Genomic DNA, 19,773 nt, shown 5'->3' on the forward strand with positions numbered 1-19,773 from the left:
TTTCAGTCTTTATGTCCTTGCGATATGTACCTTTAAGCATTCATATTTTTCATTTGTTTTTATAATGATGTATAAACAACTTTGTTGCTTTTAAATTAACATTTTATTTGAAATATGTTTTTTATTTATTCTACATAATTGTCTTCATACTTGTCTAGGTATACTCTAATGTAAATCAGTTTTTAGATAGAAACCATGACTTCTGGTTTGAAGTTTTGCTTTTTATTCTTGAAACTTATTTACTGTTAGTAACACATTGTAAGATGCTTATCTTAATTCCTAACTTATTTCTTTTAAATATCAGATAATGTACTTCTTAAGGTAAATCATTATGAAATTGGTAGTATTTTTTATACAAACAGAAGTTAAACATAAGAAAAGCAGATCATCTAATTTGCATGAAAACAAGTCATTTCAGAAATGAATTGGATCCGCAATAAAAATAGGGACTCTAATTTTGTGCATATAAACCTCAATGCTTGGGTCACTGTGACCTTGAATACTTGGGTGACTTGAAAAAAAATGAAAGAAAAAAGAAAAGATTCAGTTGGAAAAGTTTCTCTGCCAGTGACATGACATCACCCTTGGAAATGTTTCGATATTGTGAAAACAGGATTAAGAAAGCACTACCACCTAGTAGCCGGGGACTTCCTGGAACAGCCTAACTACAAAAACAGTTCTCTGCACTTTCCAAAGCTGCCAGCACAAATGTCTGCGATTTTTGATGAAGAAAACAGATGTAAACAGAGGGTAAGGGTGATGGGTAACCTCTGCCTGTGTGATGAGAGATCCAGAAAGAGAGAGATTTCCAGTCTTACTGATCTCTGAAAACCAAATAGACGTAAAAAGTAAAAAAGTTATAAAGTTTTAATTCTGAAAACTAAATATAATGTCTTTTATGCTCTAATCTTTTAAAAAATATATTGATCATTTTCATATTCACCTAGGGGTCCTAACAGACTAATCAATAATTCATGAAATAAATATTTAATTTCTTATGAGATTTCTGAGATGAGGAAGGTGCCAGTCTTTATATATAGGTGGAAATTTTAGATATGTCCAACCATGGGGGGGATTTTTTTTTTCTTTTAAAAAAATTATTTCCCAGGATATTTAAAACAAAACTGTGTATTTCTCACCAGCTTTTTAAAAAATTCCTTTTAGAAATAATGCTTAATAGAGAACCCATTTAAACATGAATCTCTATTTTTAATTCAAAATCATAATGTTATATAGAACATGAATAATTAACATTTGCACTTATAGTTTGACAATAGTCAGATTTTTGTTTTTGTTATAGAAACATATTCAAATCATCATATTGATTCTTGAAATGTCATTAATGAATATCATAACTGCATATTTTCTGCCTTAATTTGTTTCCTGACTTTTCATGTAGTACAAGAGAGATGTGAATGAGTTACTTTTCCATGTCTTATGATTGTGCTATATAGAATAATGTGACTGTCTATAATATCTACAAAACACAAAGGTTTTCTCTTTGTAATTATACTGTACTTGTTTCAATAGCCTTTGCTTCAGTTTTAGTACAATAGAAATATTTGAATGTAATACCAAATATTTGAGAGGAATCAGATAAAATAGTACTGAACTAATTTCTTTATCGATTCTATACCATAAGATCTCTTTTAAGGTCTTCTGTTCAGTTCAGTTGCTTAGTTGTGTCCTACTCTTTGCGACCCCATGAACCTCAGCACACCAGGCCTCCCTGTCCATCACTGACTCCTGGAGTCCACCCAAACTCATGTCCATCAAGTCGGTGATGCCATACAGCCATCTCATCCTCTGTCGTCCCCTTCTCCTCCTGCCCTCAATCTTTCCCAGCATTAGGGTCTTTTCAAATGAGTCAGCTCTTTGCATCAAGTGGCTAAAGTATTGGAGTTTCAGCTTCAACATCAGTCCTTCCAGTGAACACCCAGGACTGATCTCCTTTAGGATGAACTGGTTGGATCTCCTTGCAGTCCAAGGGACTCTCAAGAGTCTTCTCCAACACCACAGCTCAAAAGCATCAATTCTTTGGTGCTCAGCTTTCTTTATAGACCAACTCTCACATCCATACATGACCACTGGAAAAACCATAGCCTTGACTAGATGGACCTTTGTTGGCAAAGTAATGTCTCTGCTTTTTAATATGCTTTCTAGGTTGGCCATAACTTTCCTTCCAAGGAGCAAGTGTCTTTTATTTCATGGCTGCAGTCACCATCTGCAGTGATTTTTGAGCCCAGAAAAATAAAGTCAACCACTGTTTCCCCATCTATTTGCCATGAAGTGATGGGACCAGATGCCATGATCTTAGGAAGTTAGAAAAATTTAGTTGGTACTTCTGTGCATTTTTGACTATCATATTTAACATATGAACATTTTTTTATTTTAGTTCATCTCATCTTTTCAATGAAAAATTATTGATTATGTAAACATAATGAGGATTTTAGGTGCTTCCTTTTATCAGTAATATAAAATTACAGCCAAAGCTAATTTGTTTTAGCTTCACTGTGTTGAGATGAGATAATTATAGTTTATGACAAGAAATAATAAAAAAATTAAAAACTTCAGCTGTTCCTACCATTCTAGGGGTTAACATTGAAGGTTAGAATGTATAGTAATTTCTTTAAAGTAAGGAGAGCAGAATTTTTCTTAAAATGTTTACATGCTGGGGACGTTCAAGATATTTTTTTGAGGGCTCAGAGCCATCTTTCAATGTGTTTACCTCTCTCTTCCACCCATCTTCCTTCACTTTCTTCTAAATCCAAAACATAAACAAGGATTGAGATTTTACAGATAAGATGAATGCCAACAGATGATTAAGGAGAAAGGGGGATAAGTAACAAAGGAGATGCTCTGAGATATATGAAAGGGGCAGGTTGGGAAACAGTGTCATACTTTATTTTTTTTTTTTCCTTCCAGTTTTACAGTTGACATATAGCACTGTGTAAGTTTAGTAAATACCTATCATCTAAGTACAAAATAAAAGAAAAAGAAAAACAAATTTTCTTGTAATGAGAACTCAGGATTTGTTTCTTAACAACTTTCCTGTATAACTTAGAGCAGTGTTAATCGTATTTATTATGTTTATTACATCTGTAGTACTTATACCTGAAATTTGTACCTTTTGATCACTATCCAAGTTCAGCTCGTCCACCTCTTGCCTGTGGTAACCATATATCTGATTTCTTTTTCTATGAGATTGTTTGCTTGCTTGTTTCTTTTTGAAGTATTATAATTTCCTAAAATACTATGTTAGTTCCTGGTGTACAACATAGTGATTCGATATTTCTGTACTTTACAAAATGATCACTATAATAAATCTAATCATCATTATATCACCATAAAAGGTACTACATTATTATTTGCTATATTCTTCACACTGTTCATCATGCACATCTCATTTATTTTGTAACTGGAAATTTGTACTTATTTATCTCCCTCATCTAATTTTCTCATCCCACCACTCTCATCCCCTCTGGCAACCACCTGTTTGTTCTTGTATCTATGATTGTTTCTGATTAGTTATGTTTATTCATTTGTTTTTAGATTCCATATATATATGAAATCATATGGCATTTACCTTTCATTGTTTGATTTATTTCACTTGGAATCAAATCCTCTTGGTTTATCCATGTTGTTGCAAATGGCAAGATTTCATTCCTTTTATGGCTGAGTAATATTACATTATATATATATGTGTGTGTGTGTATATATATATATATATATATATCATAATTTCTTTATACATTCATATAATGATGGACACTTGGGTTGCTTCCATATCCTAGCTATTGTAAATAATTCTTCATTGAACATAGGTGTGCATATATCTTTTTGAATCAGTGTTTTTGTTTTCTTGGAAAAAATATATAGACATGGAATATGTGCATCATATGTTAGTTCTGTATTTCATTTTTTGAGGGACCTCCATCCTGTTTTCCATAGTGGCTGCATCAATTTGCATTCTCATCAGCATTATATAAGGGTTCTCGCTTTTCTACATCCTTGCCAACACTTGTTACTTAATTTTTTTTTTTTTTTTTGATCATAGCTATTTTAACAGGTATCTCATTGTGGTTTTGGTTGCATTTACCTGATGATTAATTTTGTTGAGCATTTTTGCATTTTTTTCCTGTGTCTGATGGCCACTTGTATGTCTTCTTTGGTGAAATATCTATTCAGATCCCCTGCCTGTATTTTCATTGAGTTGTTTCTTTATTTTTTTTCTTCTTTTGATATTGAATTGTATGAGTTCTTTGTATATTTTGAATATTAACCCCTGTTTTGGACATTTGCAAATATCTGCTCCCATTCAGTGGGTAGCCTTTTTGTTTTGTTGATAGTATTTTCATGTGCAGAAGTTGTTATATGTGCAAAAACTTTAAGTTTGATTTAGTCCCATTTGTTTGTTTTGCTTTTGTTTTCCTTGCCTGAGGAGGCATAACCAAAAGACCACTGCTAACATCAGTGTTAAAAAGCATACTACCTATGTTTTCTTCTTCAAGTTTATGGTTTCAGGTCTTAGATTTAATTCCTTCATCTGTTTTGAGTTTCTTGTATAATATATGGTATGAGAAAATAGTCCATTTTGGTTCTTTTGAATGTAGCTGTCCAGTTTTCCCAGCACCGTTTATTAAAGAGGCTGTCTGTTCTCATTGTATATCCTTGCCTTCTATGTCATAGATCATTAACCATATAAGTGTGGGTTTATTTCTGGTCTGTCTATTCTATTCATTTTATCTATGTGTCTGTTTTCATGTCAATACTATATTGTTTTGATTACTGTTCTTTAGGGTAAAGTGTGAAACCGGGGAGTACAATACTTCAAGTTTTGTTCTTCTTTCTCAAGATTGCTTTGGCTATTTGACCTCTTTTGTTGTTTCATATAAATTTTAGGATTATTCTAGTTGTGTGAAAAATGCTATGGGTATTTTGATAGGAATTACATTGAATCTGGAGATGGCTCTGAGTAGTGTGGACATTTTCACAGTATTAATTCTTCTAGTCTGTGAGCACAGTTTATCTCTTCATTTAATTGTGTCTTCCTCAGTTTATTTCCCCAATGTTTTATAGTTTCCAGAGTACAAATCTTTTACTTCCTTGATTAAATTTATTCCTAGGAAATTTATTCTTCTCTATGCAATTGTAAATGAAATTGTTTTTTTTTTTTTTAATTTCTGGTCAATTATTATTAATGTATAGAAATGCAGTAGATTTCTGTGTTTTGTTTGTATCTTGTAACTTTACTCAATTCGTTTGGTAGACCTAATAGTTTTTTGTGTGGAGTATTTAAAGTTTTCTATATCAGATCAGATCAGATCAGTCGCTCAATCGTGTCCGACTCTGTGACCCCATGAATCACTATGTTGAATAAAATCGGGAAGAGTGGGATCCTTGTTTTCTTCCTAGTTTAGAGGAAATGCTTTCAGCTTTTCACCACTGAATATGACATGAACTGTGGGTTTGTCATATATGGCCTTTAGGTTGAGGTATGTTTCCTTTGTAACCACTTTGTTGAGAGTTTTTGTTGTAAAATGGGTATTGAATTTTGTCCAAAGTTTTTATGCATCTGATTATATGATCTTTATCCTTTATTTTGTTAATGTGGTGTTTCATATTGAGTGATTTGAATAAATTGAACTATTCTTGTGTCCCTAGAGTAAATCCTACTGGATCATGATTTATAATCCTTTTAATGTGTTACTGAATTAGTTTGCTAATATTCTGTTGAAGATTTTTGTATCCAGGTTTATCAGGGATAATTATTATTTTCTCTGTTTTCATAGTGTCTTTGATTTTGATATCAGGGTAATGCTGGCCATTAGAACGAGTTTGAAAGGGTTCCATCCTTCCCCTTCAGTATTTTGAAATAGTTTGAGAAGAATAGGTATTAAGTCTTCTTTATATGTTTGAGAATACCCTTTTTTATCCCCTCACTTTTTGTGTGATTTTAGATGTTGAGTGAGTCCTTTGATGGAAGCATGTATATGGAGCTTGTTTTCCTTTTTAATCCATTCAGCCACCCTATTTTCTGGATTTGAACATTTAGTCCATTTATATTTAAAGTAATTATTAACAGACATGTACTTATTAAAATGTTGTTAGTTGCTTTCTGGTTATTTTTGGTATTCTTCTCTGTTCCTTTTTTCTCTTAGTCCCTTATGATTTGGTTACTGAGTTATGTTTGTGTTACTTCCTCTTTATCTTTTGTGTATCTATTATATGTTTTTGATTCATGGTTACCACGAAGTTCTTATATAGTAAATATCAATATATTTTAAGTTGACCATTGCTCTAGTTTGGCTGTATTCTAAAAACACTACATTTTTACTCCCCTCTGCCACATTTTATGTTTTTGGTGTTTTATTTTACTTTTTTTATTTTGTACATTGTTAAATATTTATTGTAGATAATATTAGATTTTACTGGTTTTGTATTTTAACCTTCATACTAGCTGTATAGTTGGCTGATCCATTACCTTTACTAAATATTTGGCTTTACTGGTGGTATTTTTCTCTTTTATAATTTTCATAGTTCTGGTTATGTTCTTGTCTTTTCTGTTTGAGGAAGACCCTTTAACATTTCTTATAAGGTTGGCTTAGTGGTGATGGACTCCATTACCTTTTGCTAGTCTGGTAAATTCTTTATCTCTTCTTCAATACTGAATGTTAACTTCACCAGATAGAGGTTCTTGGTTGTGTTTTTCCTTTCAGTACTTTGAATATGTCATGCCATTCCCTTGCCTACAAGTTTTCTGCTGAAATATCAGCTGATAATCTTACAGGGTTTATTTTGTATGTGACAAGTTTTTTTTGTTGTTGTTGTTTTGTTTTTTGCTGCCCTTCATTTCAGTTCAGTTCAGTCACTCAGTTGTGTCTGACTCTTTGCAACCCCATGAATTGCAGCATGCCAGGCCTCCCTGTCCATCACCAACTCCTGGAGTTCACTCAAACTCATGTCTGTTGATTTGGTGATCCCATCTAGCCATCTCATCCTCTGTCGTCCCCTTCTCCTCCTGCCCCCAATCCCTCCCAGCATCAGAGTCTTTTCCAATGAGTCAACTCTTCATATGAGGTGGCCAAAGTATTGGAGTTTCAGCTTTAGCATCATTCCTTCCAATGAACACCAAGGACTTATCTCCTTTAGAATGGACTGGTTGGATCTCCTTGAAGTCCAAGGGACTCTCAAGAGTCTTCTCCAACACCACAGTTCAAAAGCATCAATTCTTTGGTGCTCAGCTTTCTTCACAGTCCAACACTCAACATCCATACATGACCACTGGAAAAACCATAGCCTTGTCTAGACGGACCTTTGATGGCAAAGTAATGTCTCTGCTTTTCAATATGCTATCTAGGTTGGTCATAACTTTCCTTGCTGCCCTTAATACTCTCTTTTTCTTTAACTTCTGACTTTTTGATGGTAGTGTATTTCTGTAGGGTCCCTTTGGATTGACTTTATTTGAATTCTCTGGGATTCCTAGACTTGAGTGTGTTTCCTTCACCAGTTTAGGGGAATTTACATCCATTATCTCTCGAAATATCTCTGTCCCTTTCTTTTCCTTCTGGGAACTCTATAATGGAAATGTTAGAATGCCTGTTGTACCCCAGAGGCTCCTTAAACTATCTTCATTTTTAAAAATTCTTTTTTCGTTTTGCCGTTTTGATGGGGTGATTTCCTATTAGCCTGTCTTCCATATTGCTGATCCTTTCCTCTGCATCATCTAATCTGCCTGTGATTCCCTCTAGTTTCTAACTTAGCTCCATTCCATTTAATTCTTTTTCTGAGGTTGTGTCTTGTTCTTTTATTTGTAATATTATTTCTTTGTCTCCTCATATAAAGTAATTTTCTGTTTCTATGTATTAGGTAGATCAGCTATTATCTCCTGGTCTTTAAAGAGTGACTTTGTATAGAAGGTTTCCTGTGGGGTTCAGTAGTGTGGCCCCTCCTGGTCACCAGAGCCAGGTACTCCAGAAGTGTCCTCTGCGTGGGCTGTGTGCTACTCCTGTTATCACTGAGTTGCAATTGCTTTGGGTGCACTAGTGTATGGGGCTTGTTCCCAGTACAGCCAGCTGTAAGGCCTGGCCACAATCTGCCAGCTCATTTATACTCAGAGAAAGTTTCAAGAGATCGTGCCCCTCAGGTACATGCCCTAAAATTAATAAATAAATTTCCTTCTTGTGTGACCCAGGCACTTTTCTAACTGCTGCCTCTGCACTTGGATTTGGAAAGAGTGAATCTGTGCCTTCACCCTTTAAGAGCAGTCTCAGTTTCCTACAGGCTTCTGGCTCTCTCACATGTAAGCCCCTCTGGTTTTAAAGCCAGATATTATAGTGGCCCATCCTCCTGGTGCAGTCTTCTAAGATGGGGAGCCCAAGGTTGGACTTGGGCCCTTGGCCCTTTGGAGAAGACCCCTAGGGCTTTGATACCCCTCCTGCTTGTGGATTGCTCCACTGTGGGCATGGGTTCTGACTAAACTGCATCTCTGTTCCTCCTACCTGTCTCATTGTTGCTTTTTCTTTTTATCTTCAGTTATAGAAGATATTTTCTGTTAGTCTTATGGTCATTCTCAGAGATGGTTCTCTCTATGTAGTTGTAATTTTGGTGTATGTGTGGGGAGAGGTGAGCCCAAGATCTCCCTACTCTGCCATCTTGTTCTACCTCCCCTCCCCACTCTAGTTTATTATTGATAGGGTTTGTGGGGTGGCTCTAATTAGAACTTATTCTAGATCTATTTTAATCTACAGGCTTTCTTTTCCTCAAGTCAGTATTCCAGAATCACTGCCCAGAAGCCTGGGTTATAGTGAGTACCATAGTTTCTCAGAAGAGTTTAGTGCCTTTTGGTGATAAAGTATATACAATATTTGTTTTGTGTGGTGATGGTGGTAAGAAGTCACGCTGGCACTTACCCATTCACTGTACATGTCTAGACTGAGCCTTTAAGCATATTTATATTATTACTAAATTACTGTTCACATAACTGCTTTTATTTGTTTTGTTTTGGTTAATAAGCTTCATTAGTTCAATTAAAACTGTGGTAAATTTTGTTAATAGTGCAGTTTTCCTTCTTTTCCAGATCCTCCTGAATTATTTTGGAAACTATATACCTAATGCATGGACACAACATAATGGCTGCACTTTTTGTGAAGTGGATACAATTGACTTGTCTGCAGTAGATGTGAGTGGAATTGGCTCTGGGTGAAATGTAGTAATAAAAGTATAGTTTCATGAAATGCAATGGTTTGTAAAATAAAAACAACACATTATTTTATAGTATTGATAATTTGGTAGATAATAGATTTATAAATCTAAAGCATGATGACAGAAAATTGCTAGATATGTGTATTTCTAGAAAAACCAGATAATAATTGACCCTAGTAAAAGGGGCTTGGTTGTTAATATTTACTAGCTTGCTATGAGTGGGAATTCTTGTTTTTAGTCTTTAACTTGGTCAAAGGATTGAGGAAAATAATGGTTATAATGCTTCAGTATTTGTATTGACTAATCTTATCTGTCAAAATTAGTTGATTAGCTTGATTTTCAAATTTGCTGATTTAAAAATAATAATAAATAAGGACTGTTTTAGTATTTTATATATAGTAACTCATATTAATTTTACAAATCCCATAGGTTTGACTGAGGTTTACAGATGAGAAAACTGAGGTACCTCCACATTGAGTAACTTACTTAAGGCATGCAATTTTTTTTTTTTTTTTTTTTTATATTGGAAGTGCAATTTGAATTTAGGCAATCTGGTTCCAGACCCTATAATTTTGACCACTGTGCAATTTTGCCTAGATGCCACATATATATTATATGCCAAGAATAGTGCTACTTTTACATATATTTCATATAGAATTATAGCTATAGTTTACCATTTATACTTTGAAGATAAACATGCAATTGGAAGTAATTATTATTTATGTATAAAATGTTTTATGCATCTTTCTTCTGACACCAACCAGAGCAGTTTTAGGATATCCTGTGGTAATATTTTTCTTTCAAAAATTGGCTCTTATAATTTGGAAGACTATTATGTGTATGAACAATGGGTTCTAAGGATAATTTTGTCATTAAGACTGATTATTTCCTTTACTTACCATAGTTTTGTTGAATATCTACAGCATGCCAGATAAGTGTAGACACAAATAAAATTCCCCTTAATATAGTTCTGGTGACTTCTGGACCCATGCAAATTCAAAATAATCTCACTGTAAAGTACTAAATGTCCTGAATTAAGTAGTTTCTGTTTTTATCACTGTCTGAAAGGGAGGATAAAGAGTAATTTGTTCATATTTAGGAGCTTCTGAATAGAGCCCTCTTTTACTTGAAACTAAGATTTTTTTGGCCAGTCTCTGAAATAACAAGCTGAATGTTTCCTATCTGGAAAGAAAGCCAGAAAATTTCTGAATGAAGCTGCATCATGAAGATGTTTAAAAATTCATTCTGATCCTTTTTTCAAAAGAGTACTGTCTTCCGGAGGGAGAGTTAAAATTTTTTATCTGTTTGGTTTCCTGTTAACATAAACTTTCTGATGCCAAGACAGAAAAATATTTATATTATAATTTTTTATCTTTATTTTTTTTGCACATAGGAGTAACTTGATTCTCAAGCCATTTTTGTCTTACAGACTGCTAGAAAGGAAAGCCATTTTATTATAAAAATAAATTTCTTATGTATTTTACTTATGTAGTAATTATGTGTATAAAATTAAAATTATATGGGTAGTTACAGTCTAGGGCTAGCATATTCTAAGATGTCAGCCATGGGCAAGTTTCTTTATAAATGGTTGTCTCAGAGGATTGGTAGGAGGCTTAAAGAAATTACACATATATGTTTATGTATATAGTGATATTTTATATGATAAATTATATATATGAGATGCTAAGCCTTGAGCAATACTTAACTGTTATCGTCATTGGTGTACTGTTGTTATCATTAGTGTATAAAATGAACCTAGACTGATAGTGGAGATGTAGCATGGTGAAGCCTAACTCTTTACCTACTAATTAATGTGTTCTGAGTTGCTCTAAATCTCCTTTTCCTCATATTATAAATTTGGAATAATAAATGACTTCTAAGGTTATTATATAATTTAAATGACACACATCACTTCATTTGATAAGGGAGAGTTGTCATCCAGTTTTTACTCATTTCCCCTATTAAATTGAGAACTCCTAGAATGTAGAATTATTTTTATTTAGTTGTTTGTCTTTGTTTATGGACTTAGTAATAAATATGTGAGTAACTGAATGAATGTATACAATGAATTGATATATACAACCGTGTTTGAGTTGTACTTCAATCCGCACAAATATTAGGTTATCAGATGACAGAGGAATACATGAGGTATTATGTGTGAAAAGATGGGGGAGAGGTGCCTAATTCGGCACTTAACATATATGGCACTTTAAAAAATCTGTAATCTTTATTTTTAGAAGTTTTTTGTTATTTAAAAATTTTTCTTGTTCAATAGTGTGATGTACTTATTTGTCTTTTCTTTTTACCTTTTGATCTCCTTCACCCATTTGTATATAATTTGTAATTTAAAAATCTAAAGTCAGGCTTCAAACCATGGGTTTAAAAAGGCATTATAAAGAAATCTTTCATATAGTTCCAATAAAAATACTATTGCATGGTTGTTTACTTATGTTTCTGTCTTCCTCAACCATTTTAAGTTTCCAAGCCAGGAACTTTCCCTCTATTTTCTAAATGTTTCTGATCACGAGGATTGACAAATAATAGATATTTCAGAGTTGTTCATGCAATGAGTGAAAAACAAGCCATCCTCTAACACTTACCCAAATAGAAATTAAGAAAATATATTAAGATCGACACAAGATAAGATATATTAGTGATGCAAAATAGCTTTCCTTATATATAACATAATAAAAGATTCAAACATAGAAATAAAGTCTCATGATTTTAGTAATGAGGCTAAATGAGGTTTCTCATAATAATCTCTATGATTACTGTATTTGAGCCACAGATTAACCATTCAGTTTCCAAGCCACAGAAACAAACAAGGAAGCACAGTTAGCATTTTGGCTTCTGAGATGAAGCTGTCAAAATAGATTCATATCTAAAGAAAGTTTCTTTTAGGACTACTTTAAAGGGAACAGTCAACACTAGAGCAGGCAATAACCTTAATTATAGTGTCCCTGTAATAAGTACCGAAGTGAGCTTCCTCTTCAACCTGAATCATAATGTCAAGATGTTATTTGGTAAAAATCATTGATGGGGTCCTCAAAAATGTATTAGAGAATTGCCACTGGGCAATCAAAGTTATGTTGTACTGATATTATAGTATGTTTTGTGCTGTATTGATTAATATTTGCATAGAATTTAAAGTAAAACCATGCTAATGATAATTTGTTTTTATGTTTGCCATAAAACAAAGGTCTATCCAAATGTAACAATAGGTGTTTTTATTGAGCAACCAACCCCTTTCCTACCTCGATTTCTGAACACATTGTTGACACTGGATTACCCAAAAGAAGCACTTAAATTCTTTATTCATAACAAAGTAAGTATTTGAAAAATAAATTATTTTATGTGAAAACTTTGATCTTAGTTGAAACTATTTGTTATTATTTGTTCATGTATAAAAAATTTTAAAATTTGGGTTAAATTCAGTGGGGGTTTTGAAATCATTACTGCTTTGCCTCTTTAGGGGGCTTCCCTTGTAGCTCAGTCAGTAAAGAATCTGCCTGCAGTGCAGGAGACCCGGGTTCGGTCCCTGAGTTGGGAAGATCCCCTGGAGAAGGAAATGGTGACGTACTCCAGTAACCTTGCCTGTAAAATCTCATGGACAGAGAACCTGGTGGGCTGCAGTCCATGGGTTCACAGAGTTGGGCACAACTGAGTGACTAACACTTACTTACTTACTTACTTGCCTCTTTAGCACCTAAGTATTTTCAAATCCAGTAACTAGTATCATAGTATTGGGATGAGCCACATGAAGCTGTCAGTTTTTTTATAGATCAAAAATGGTTGACTATCAGCCATTTTAATAAATTTAACCTAGTATATAATGAAGAGATGTCAAAGAGTCTATAGTCCTTTGGCTTTGGGTTCGTACTGGCACTTACTTTTATAGAACTGGTCATAAAATAATAGTTAATGATAATACCCGGGTTTCCCTGGTGGCTCAGAAAGTGAAGAATCTGCCTGTATTGCAAGAGATGCGGGTTCAGTCCTTGGGTCAGGAAGATCTCCTGGAGAAGGGCATGGCAACCCACTCCAGTATTTTTGTCTAGAGAATCCCATGGACAGAGGAGCCTGGCAGGCTACAGACCAGGGGATCGCAGAGTCGGATGACTGAAGCAGCTCAGCATGCACTTGGTGATAGTACCTAACATCAGAACTTGAAATGTCTTCCAGATACAGTATTGTTTTGATTAATCACACAATGACATACTCTTTCCCAAAGGCTTTCATTTCCTTCAAAAAATATTCAGATCCTCCCAAAAACCTCCCACATATAGTCTAAACTTAAAGACATTTTTCCTCAATGTTTTTCCATTTACTTATCTCTTTCACATTGAAACTGTTGACATTTATTATCATCTGGAGAAACTCAATAACCATGAATATAGTTTTTTTTCTCTCCTTTGTCTTAATACTTTTAGTTTAACATTGTTCTTTCTTCCTGATGTACATATCAACTAGTCATTTGCCTTTTCCAGAGACTATTTTATTTAATATATTTGCAAAAAACTAGCTCAAATAAGTTTTAAAGGGTGACTGCACTGAGCATTTGCTTTTTATAAAATGCATTGTAATATATTACTTAAAGTATTTTCTTTTTATGGAATGTGCCTTACACTTTTCCTCCTTTCATAGGACCTAAAACCCCTTGATAACAGAAGTTTTTATCTTCTTTTATTCAAAATTTTACCTCTCTGTAGCTTTTGCATGATGTCATTTTAACGAGCTGTGAAAAGCTTTCTAAAATACTTAGTGAGATTTGAGAAATAAAAAGCTCTGAAGTTCTCTAATGATGGAGATAATCTTATCTAAATTTTAGCACAGTCGAATCACACTAGTTTGATGACTTTTGATGTTGATTATTTTCTCATCATATTTATCAATAAAATCTTATTAATTTTCCCTTCTTTTTGTTAAAAAATGACTCTTTATATGACCATAATTTTTTCTCTCTGCTTAAAATAACATTGTAATATTTATTTTATAAAAAAGATGATAACAGATAAATCGGTTAGGTTTAATAGATATTTATATGGATATTTTACAACACATATCTAAGATTCTCTACCACAAGCCTTTTTTCCCTCTCAAGTTAGAAATGTTTTATAGCACTCAGTGTTTAAGTATTAATGCAAGAAAAAAAAAAAAAGTATTAATGCAAGGATCTGTCTAGAAGTAGATATTAAAAGAATTTTAAAGTATCTTAAAAAAATTCCTATGTATCTTATTTTAGGTTCTTCCTGTGATATTTAGATGACATTTATATATATAAAACATTTAATAGAGTTATCATTTTGTCTGTAATTGAGTGAATATGTGAATTGTGGAGTTCATAATTTTGAACGTGAAGTCATCCTTCAATATGAAAACTTCAGTCGTCTTATTTTCTCTCACTACTTTTATTTTTTTTGAAACTAATTTTAAAATTTTAAAATATGTTACAGGAAGTTTATCATGAAAAGGACATCAAAGTATTTTTTGATAAAGCTAAACATGAAATCACTACTATAAAAATAGTAGGACCAGAAGAAAATCTAAGTCAAGCTGAAGCCAGAAACATGGGAATGTATGTTTTAACAAATATAAATTCTACCAGTATCTACTAAAGAAACTTTTCTTCAAAATTAATATTCTAAACTTGGATGTCTCAACTGTGTGCACATGTGTGTGTATGTGTGCATGTATGTGTGTGTATCCACACATGAGCAAGCCTCTGCTTTAGAACTATATCTATGTTTGAATGTATTTATGTCTAAAGGGGCATGAAAATTATTTACAATTTTCTATTAATGGCTGAGAGTCAGTATATTTAATGAAACTATTAATTGAACTTCAGTTCAATATTTAAATCCTCAAACAGATGAGTCATGTGACTGATGTAACAGTGGTTTAAATATGTATTAGCTGAAGGTTTTGTGGGACAGAAATGTATGTTTCAGATATTTTAGTTACCTCCTGGGCTTCCCCGGTGGCTCAGTGGTAAAGAATCTGCCTGCAATGCAGGAGCCACAGGGAGATGAGGGTTTGATTCCCTGGTTTGGGAAGATCTTCTGGTGGAAGAAATGGCAACCCACTCCAGTATTCTTGCCTGGAGAATCCCATGGACAGAGAAGCCTGGTGGGCTGTAGTTCATGGGGTCGCAAAGAGTTGGACATGACTGAAGCGACTTAGCATGTATGCATGCATGATCTAAATAGTACTATAACCATAAAGGAAATGCTATAGGTCCTTTGTCTAGCCCCTTTAATAACTTCAGACAGATTATTTATAAAATTTTGGTTGCAATAAAGACAATCATTTATTCAGTGATTGTTGAATATGCCCATCAGTGGTTAGAGAGCTACTGATTAAAAGGTAAGAGATGATCACTTCTTAGCAGGATATATTCTTGTAATGTGCTATGGAAGCTCTGCCCAGAGTGATAGACAGTGCCTACTGTGGGCATTTAAGGACTGGCAGGAAAACAGACCTTGGAAAAATCAAACTGATATTAATACTAAGGGTTCTGTAACTTAATCATTGGAGAGTACCTTGGGTCCACATTTAGAACCTGTTTTCTCTAATTTAAAAAATTCTGAATGTGCTCTGTTGTGTCTGACTTTGCCTCAGCACAGTGTTCTCTAATTTACTTATGTCATTACAATTATCAGCAGTTCATTCTTTTTCATTGCTGACTAGTATTTTTCCATATGAATATATTATAAGTGCTTTATATTCTCTACAGTTGATAGGCATTAGGTTATGTAGAGTTTCCGGCCATTTTGAATAAGACTGCTAATGAAGATTCTTTATTAGAAGTGTGAATAAAATGTATTTTGTGTGTGTGCATGTGTGTGTGTGTGTGTGTGCATGTGTGTACATATATCCTTTAGAATATATTTGGAAAATACCAAGGAATGGACTAACTAGGGCCCAGGGTTAGGATAGATTATGTTTAACTTTTTAAGAAACTGCTGAATAGTCCAAAATGAATGGACATTTTACACTTATAACAGCAAGGTGGCAGAGCTCCAGCTGCTCCACATGTTTCTCAACATTTATTGCCCACCTTTTTATTTTAGCCACCCTACTGGGTATGGAAAGATATCTTATTCTGGCTTTTTAAGAATTGCCTTTTAATGAGAAGAAATTTTAATCTAATAAAATTCTGTTTCATTTTTTTATACTTTGATATTTATTTTCTATTTAAGAAATCTTATTCTGATGTCATGAATCCATTCTTTGAAATTTTTCTTTCATAAGCTTTATCATTCTATCATTTATGTCTAAGATGTTTCAATCTGCAATTCATCTTGAATACCTTTTTGTGTTTGGAGTGAAGTAGGGGTCAAATTTTATTCTTTGAAAATGAAATTCCAGTTGTTTCAGAGAGATCAGAGAGAGATCAGTCGCTCAGTCATGTCCGACTCTTTGCGACACCATGAATCGCAGCATGCCAGGCCTCCCTGTCCATCACCAACTCCCGGAGTTCACTCAGACTCATGTCCATCGAGTCAGTGATGCCATCCAGCCATCTCATCCTCTGTCGTCCCCTTCTCCTCTTGCCCCCAATCCCTCCCAGCATCAGAGTCTTTTCCAATGAGTCAACTCTTCGCATGAGGTGGCCAAAGTATTGGAGTTTCAGCTTTAGCATCATTCCTTCCAAAGAAAGCCCAGGGCTGATCTCCTTTAGAATGTTGTTTCAACACTACTTTTATTTCTTATTTTAAAATTATTTATTTTTTAATTGAAGGATAGTTGCTTTACAAAATTTTATTGTTTTCTGCCAAATATCAACATGAATCAGCCATAGATTTACATAAGTGCCCTCCCTGTGAACCTTCCTCCCATCTCTCTCCCCATCCCACCCCACTAGGTTGTTACAGAGACCCACTCCTTTTTAATTTAAGGCTTTTCTTTTCCTACTTAATTGACTTGGCCTTGGTCCTAAATTAGGTGACTGAGTATTTATGCATAATTGGGAACTCTCTATTCTGTCTTGTTGCTCTAAGATGAATGCCACATTTTATTACCAAGAATTTATATTCATCTTGAAGTCATGTAGTATAAATGTTTCAATTTTTATCCAAGATAATCTGGGATGCTTTAAAAAAAATTTTTTTTAGTTTATTATTTTATATTGAGTGTAATTCACATATAATATTTGTCTCAGGTGTGCAACATAATGCTTTAATATTTGTATATGTTGTGAAATAATCACCACAATGTCTAGTTACCATCTGTCACCATACATAGTTAGAGTATTTTAAAATAATTTCCTCTAATTTTTTTTTTGAACAATTTTAACAATCTTTCTATCTGGTATCCTGTTTGACAGTTGCTTAGAAACAAATGTGTTATGGAGATAAATACTGTCAATAGCAGAAAATGATAACTTGGATAAGCAGTGTCAGAGGAGAGCTCAGAAAGAACCCCAAATGCAGAAACCACAATACTTGGAAGCATGTCACGTATCACAAGTAGTTCATTCCTTTGTGTTCCTGATGATAATGCTCCAGACTGTACCAGGAACAGCATACATCATAATCCATGTCCCAATAAAAGAAGCAGGGCAGTGATTATCTTAGAATTCCATGTAAATCAAGTTTAAAAAGTATTAATACCTTAAGAGTTATACTCCTGTACCTCCAAGATTTCACTTAAACTAAATTGTAGATATACAGAATTTTGCTCTGTGAGTATGTGTGTGTGTGTGCAGAAAATATTTTGATTTGTGCAAAAATTCTGTTGACAAAAACATTAATATAAAGTATGTTTCCCTTTTAGAGAGGACTAAATGCTGAACTATAAATTGCCCATTTGACCTGATGCTTTATGGTTTAAAGTATTTTATGGCTTGAAAATATATTTCACTTGCCCTAAAATTTTTAGTGTTGCTCTATCCATGAACATCTGTGTCGATCAACTGACCATTTTGAAATTTAAAGTAATATTTACCTTTTTGGATATTGTTTTACTATTTTGATTAGAAAAGTATTTTAGAAAAACCATATTTTACATGAGATTTATGTTAACATTTTTCAACCAGTATTTTCAAATATTTGCTTTATTTAATGCTTATTTTATTTCTTTTTCAACAACAGGGATTTTTGCCGTCAGGATGAAAACTGTGAATATTACTTTAGTGTGGATGCAGATGTTGTTTTGACAAATCCAAGGACTTTGAAAATTTTGATTGAACAAAACAGGTACTATATATGATTCAATGTCAGTTTATTTTTAAAATTATAATTATTTTCTGCATCTATGTGGACATGCTGTAATTACTTATCTGTGTTTAGCAAATTGAGGAAACTCACAAGAGATTATTTTTTACAACTTTCAATTCTAAGAATTTGTATTTTTTAGAGAAGTCAAATAGAAAATAACCCAATGAAAATTTAGATGTATTCAATTTGTTACAATCACAAATGTAATGTTTATTAATTATATTTGACCTATTTTTTTAAACTAGATGAAATTATGATCTATCTGTAACATTTGGAATTGCTTTATTTTCTAGAGATATTTTTAAAGTAGAATTTCATAAAATTTCTGACCTAAAAAGTTATTACAAGCAGAGTTGGAAGTTCTTAGAATTTGAAAGAAATTTCAGAGGTGCACATTACTCCACAGACTGATCTGTGATTTTATTTAGTACTGAACTAATTATCATTAGGCAGTACCTGTTTTTATTTAGCCTAACTGAAGTGAGAAAATGGCATCATCTATACCAGCTTATAGTGATTTAATCTTTATTTTATTTATTACTGCAAACACTAGTATTGAAAGTGAAAAAAAAAGTGAAAGTGTTAGTTGCTCAGTCATGTCTGATTCTTCACAGCCCCATGGACTATATATAGCCTGCCAGGCTCCTCTGTCTATGGGATTCTCCAACTAAGAATATTGGAGTGGGTAGCTATTCTCTTCTCCAAAGAATCTTCCTGACCGGAATCGAACTGGGTCCTCTGCATTGCAGAGGGATTCTTTACCATCTGAATCACCAGGAAAGCCCAGTAATAGTATTACTAGTATTAATATTTCCACTAATAACCCACCTTTAATGAGTGCTTGTTAAGTGCCAGGTATTAATCTATGTATGTTCACAAATATTAACACAATTATTTCTCTTAACAAATAGAATGGTTAGCAATGAAATGTTAAAATTGCTGTTTTGAATTTGATGATTAAAACATGTAAGATGTCTACTGTCCTCTATTAACCCATCCTATGTATAATTTGTCAATTTGAGAATTCAGTTATTCAAAATCTAAGGCTGCTCAATATTAATCTTAGAATTCCATACTCAAAAACATTGAGGCACACAGCAGATGGATTTTCACTTTCATTGTCTCTTTGCCCAGCTCTTTCAGGCAGCTAAGATTATAATTAAGATTTCTTTCTATTAAGTGTTTGGTCTTGTTAGTTATCTTGAACTATCATTCCCTAAATTAGCATAATATGTAGATTCTAATTTATGTTTTTGTTTCCAGTGTTGTGGGTATTCTAACAAAGCAGATTATAGATGTATCTGGTTAGCATTTTATTCTAATAGGAAGCAGGAAAAATAAACTACAAACT

The 19,773-nt window shown here is 33.3% G+C and overlaps 1 protein-coding gene across 2 annotated transcripts in view; it reads left to right on the forward strand.

Annotated features, from left to right (window-relative positions):
* Window positions 1-19,773, forward strand: part of PLOD2 (procollagen-lysine,2-oxoglutarate 5-dioxygenase 2) — a 125,243-nt gene that overhangs the window by 91,909 nt on the left and 13,561 nt on the right. For both annotated transcript variants that reach the window (XM_055569417.1, XM_055569416.1), the window contains exons 8-11: window positions 9,080-9,181; window positions 12,404-12,529; window positions 14,658-14,779; window positions 18,297-18,401. In XM_055569417.1, coding sequence (XP_055425392.1) covers window positions 9,080-9,181; window positions 12,404-12,529; window positions 14,658-14,779; window positions 18,297-18,401 — 455 coding nt within the window. The remainder of the gene's footprint in view (window positions 1-9,079; window positions 9,182-12,403; window positions 12,530-14,657; window positions 14,780-18,296; window positions 18,402-19,773) is intronic.

Source organism: Bubalus kerabau, chromosome 2 (genome assembly GCF_029407905.1).
Source record: "Bubalus kerabau isolate K-KA32 ecotype Philippines breed swamp buffalo chromosome 2, PCC_UOA_SB_1v2, whole genome shotgun sequence".
Taxonomy (NCBI): domain Eukaryota; kingdom Metazoa; phylum Chordata; class Mammalia; order Artiodactyla; family Bovidae; genus Bubalus; species Bubalus kerabau.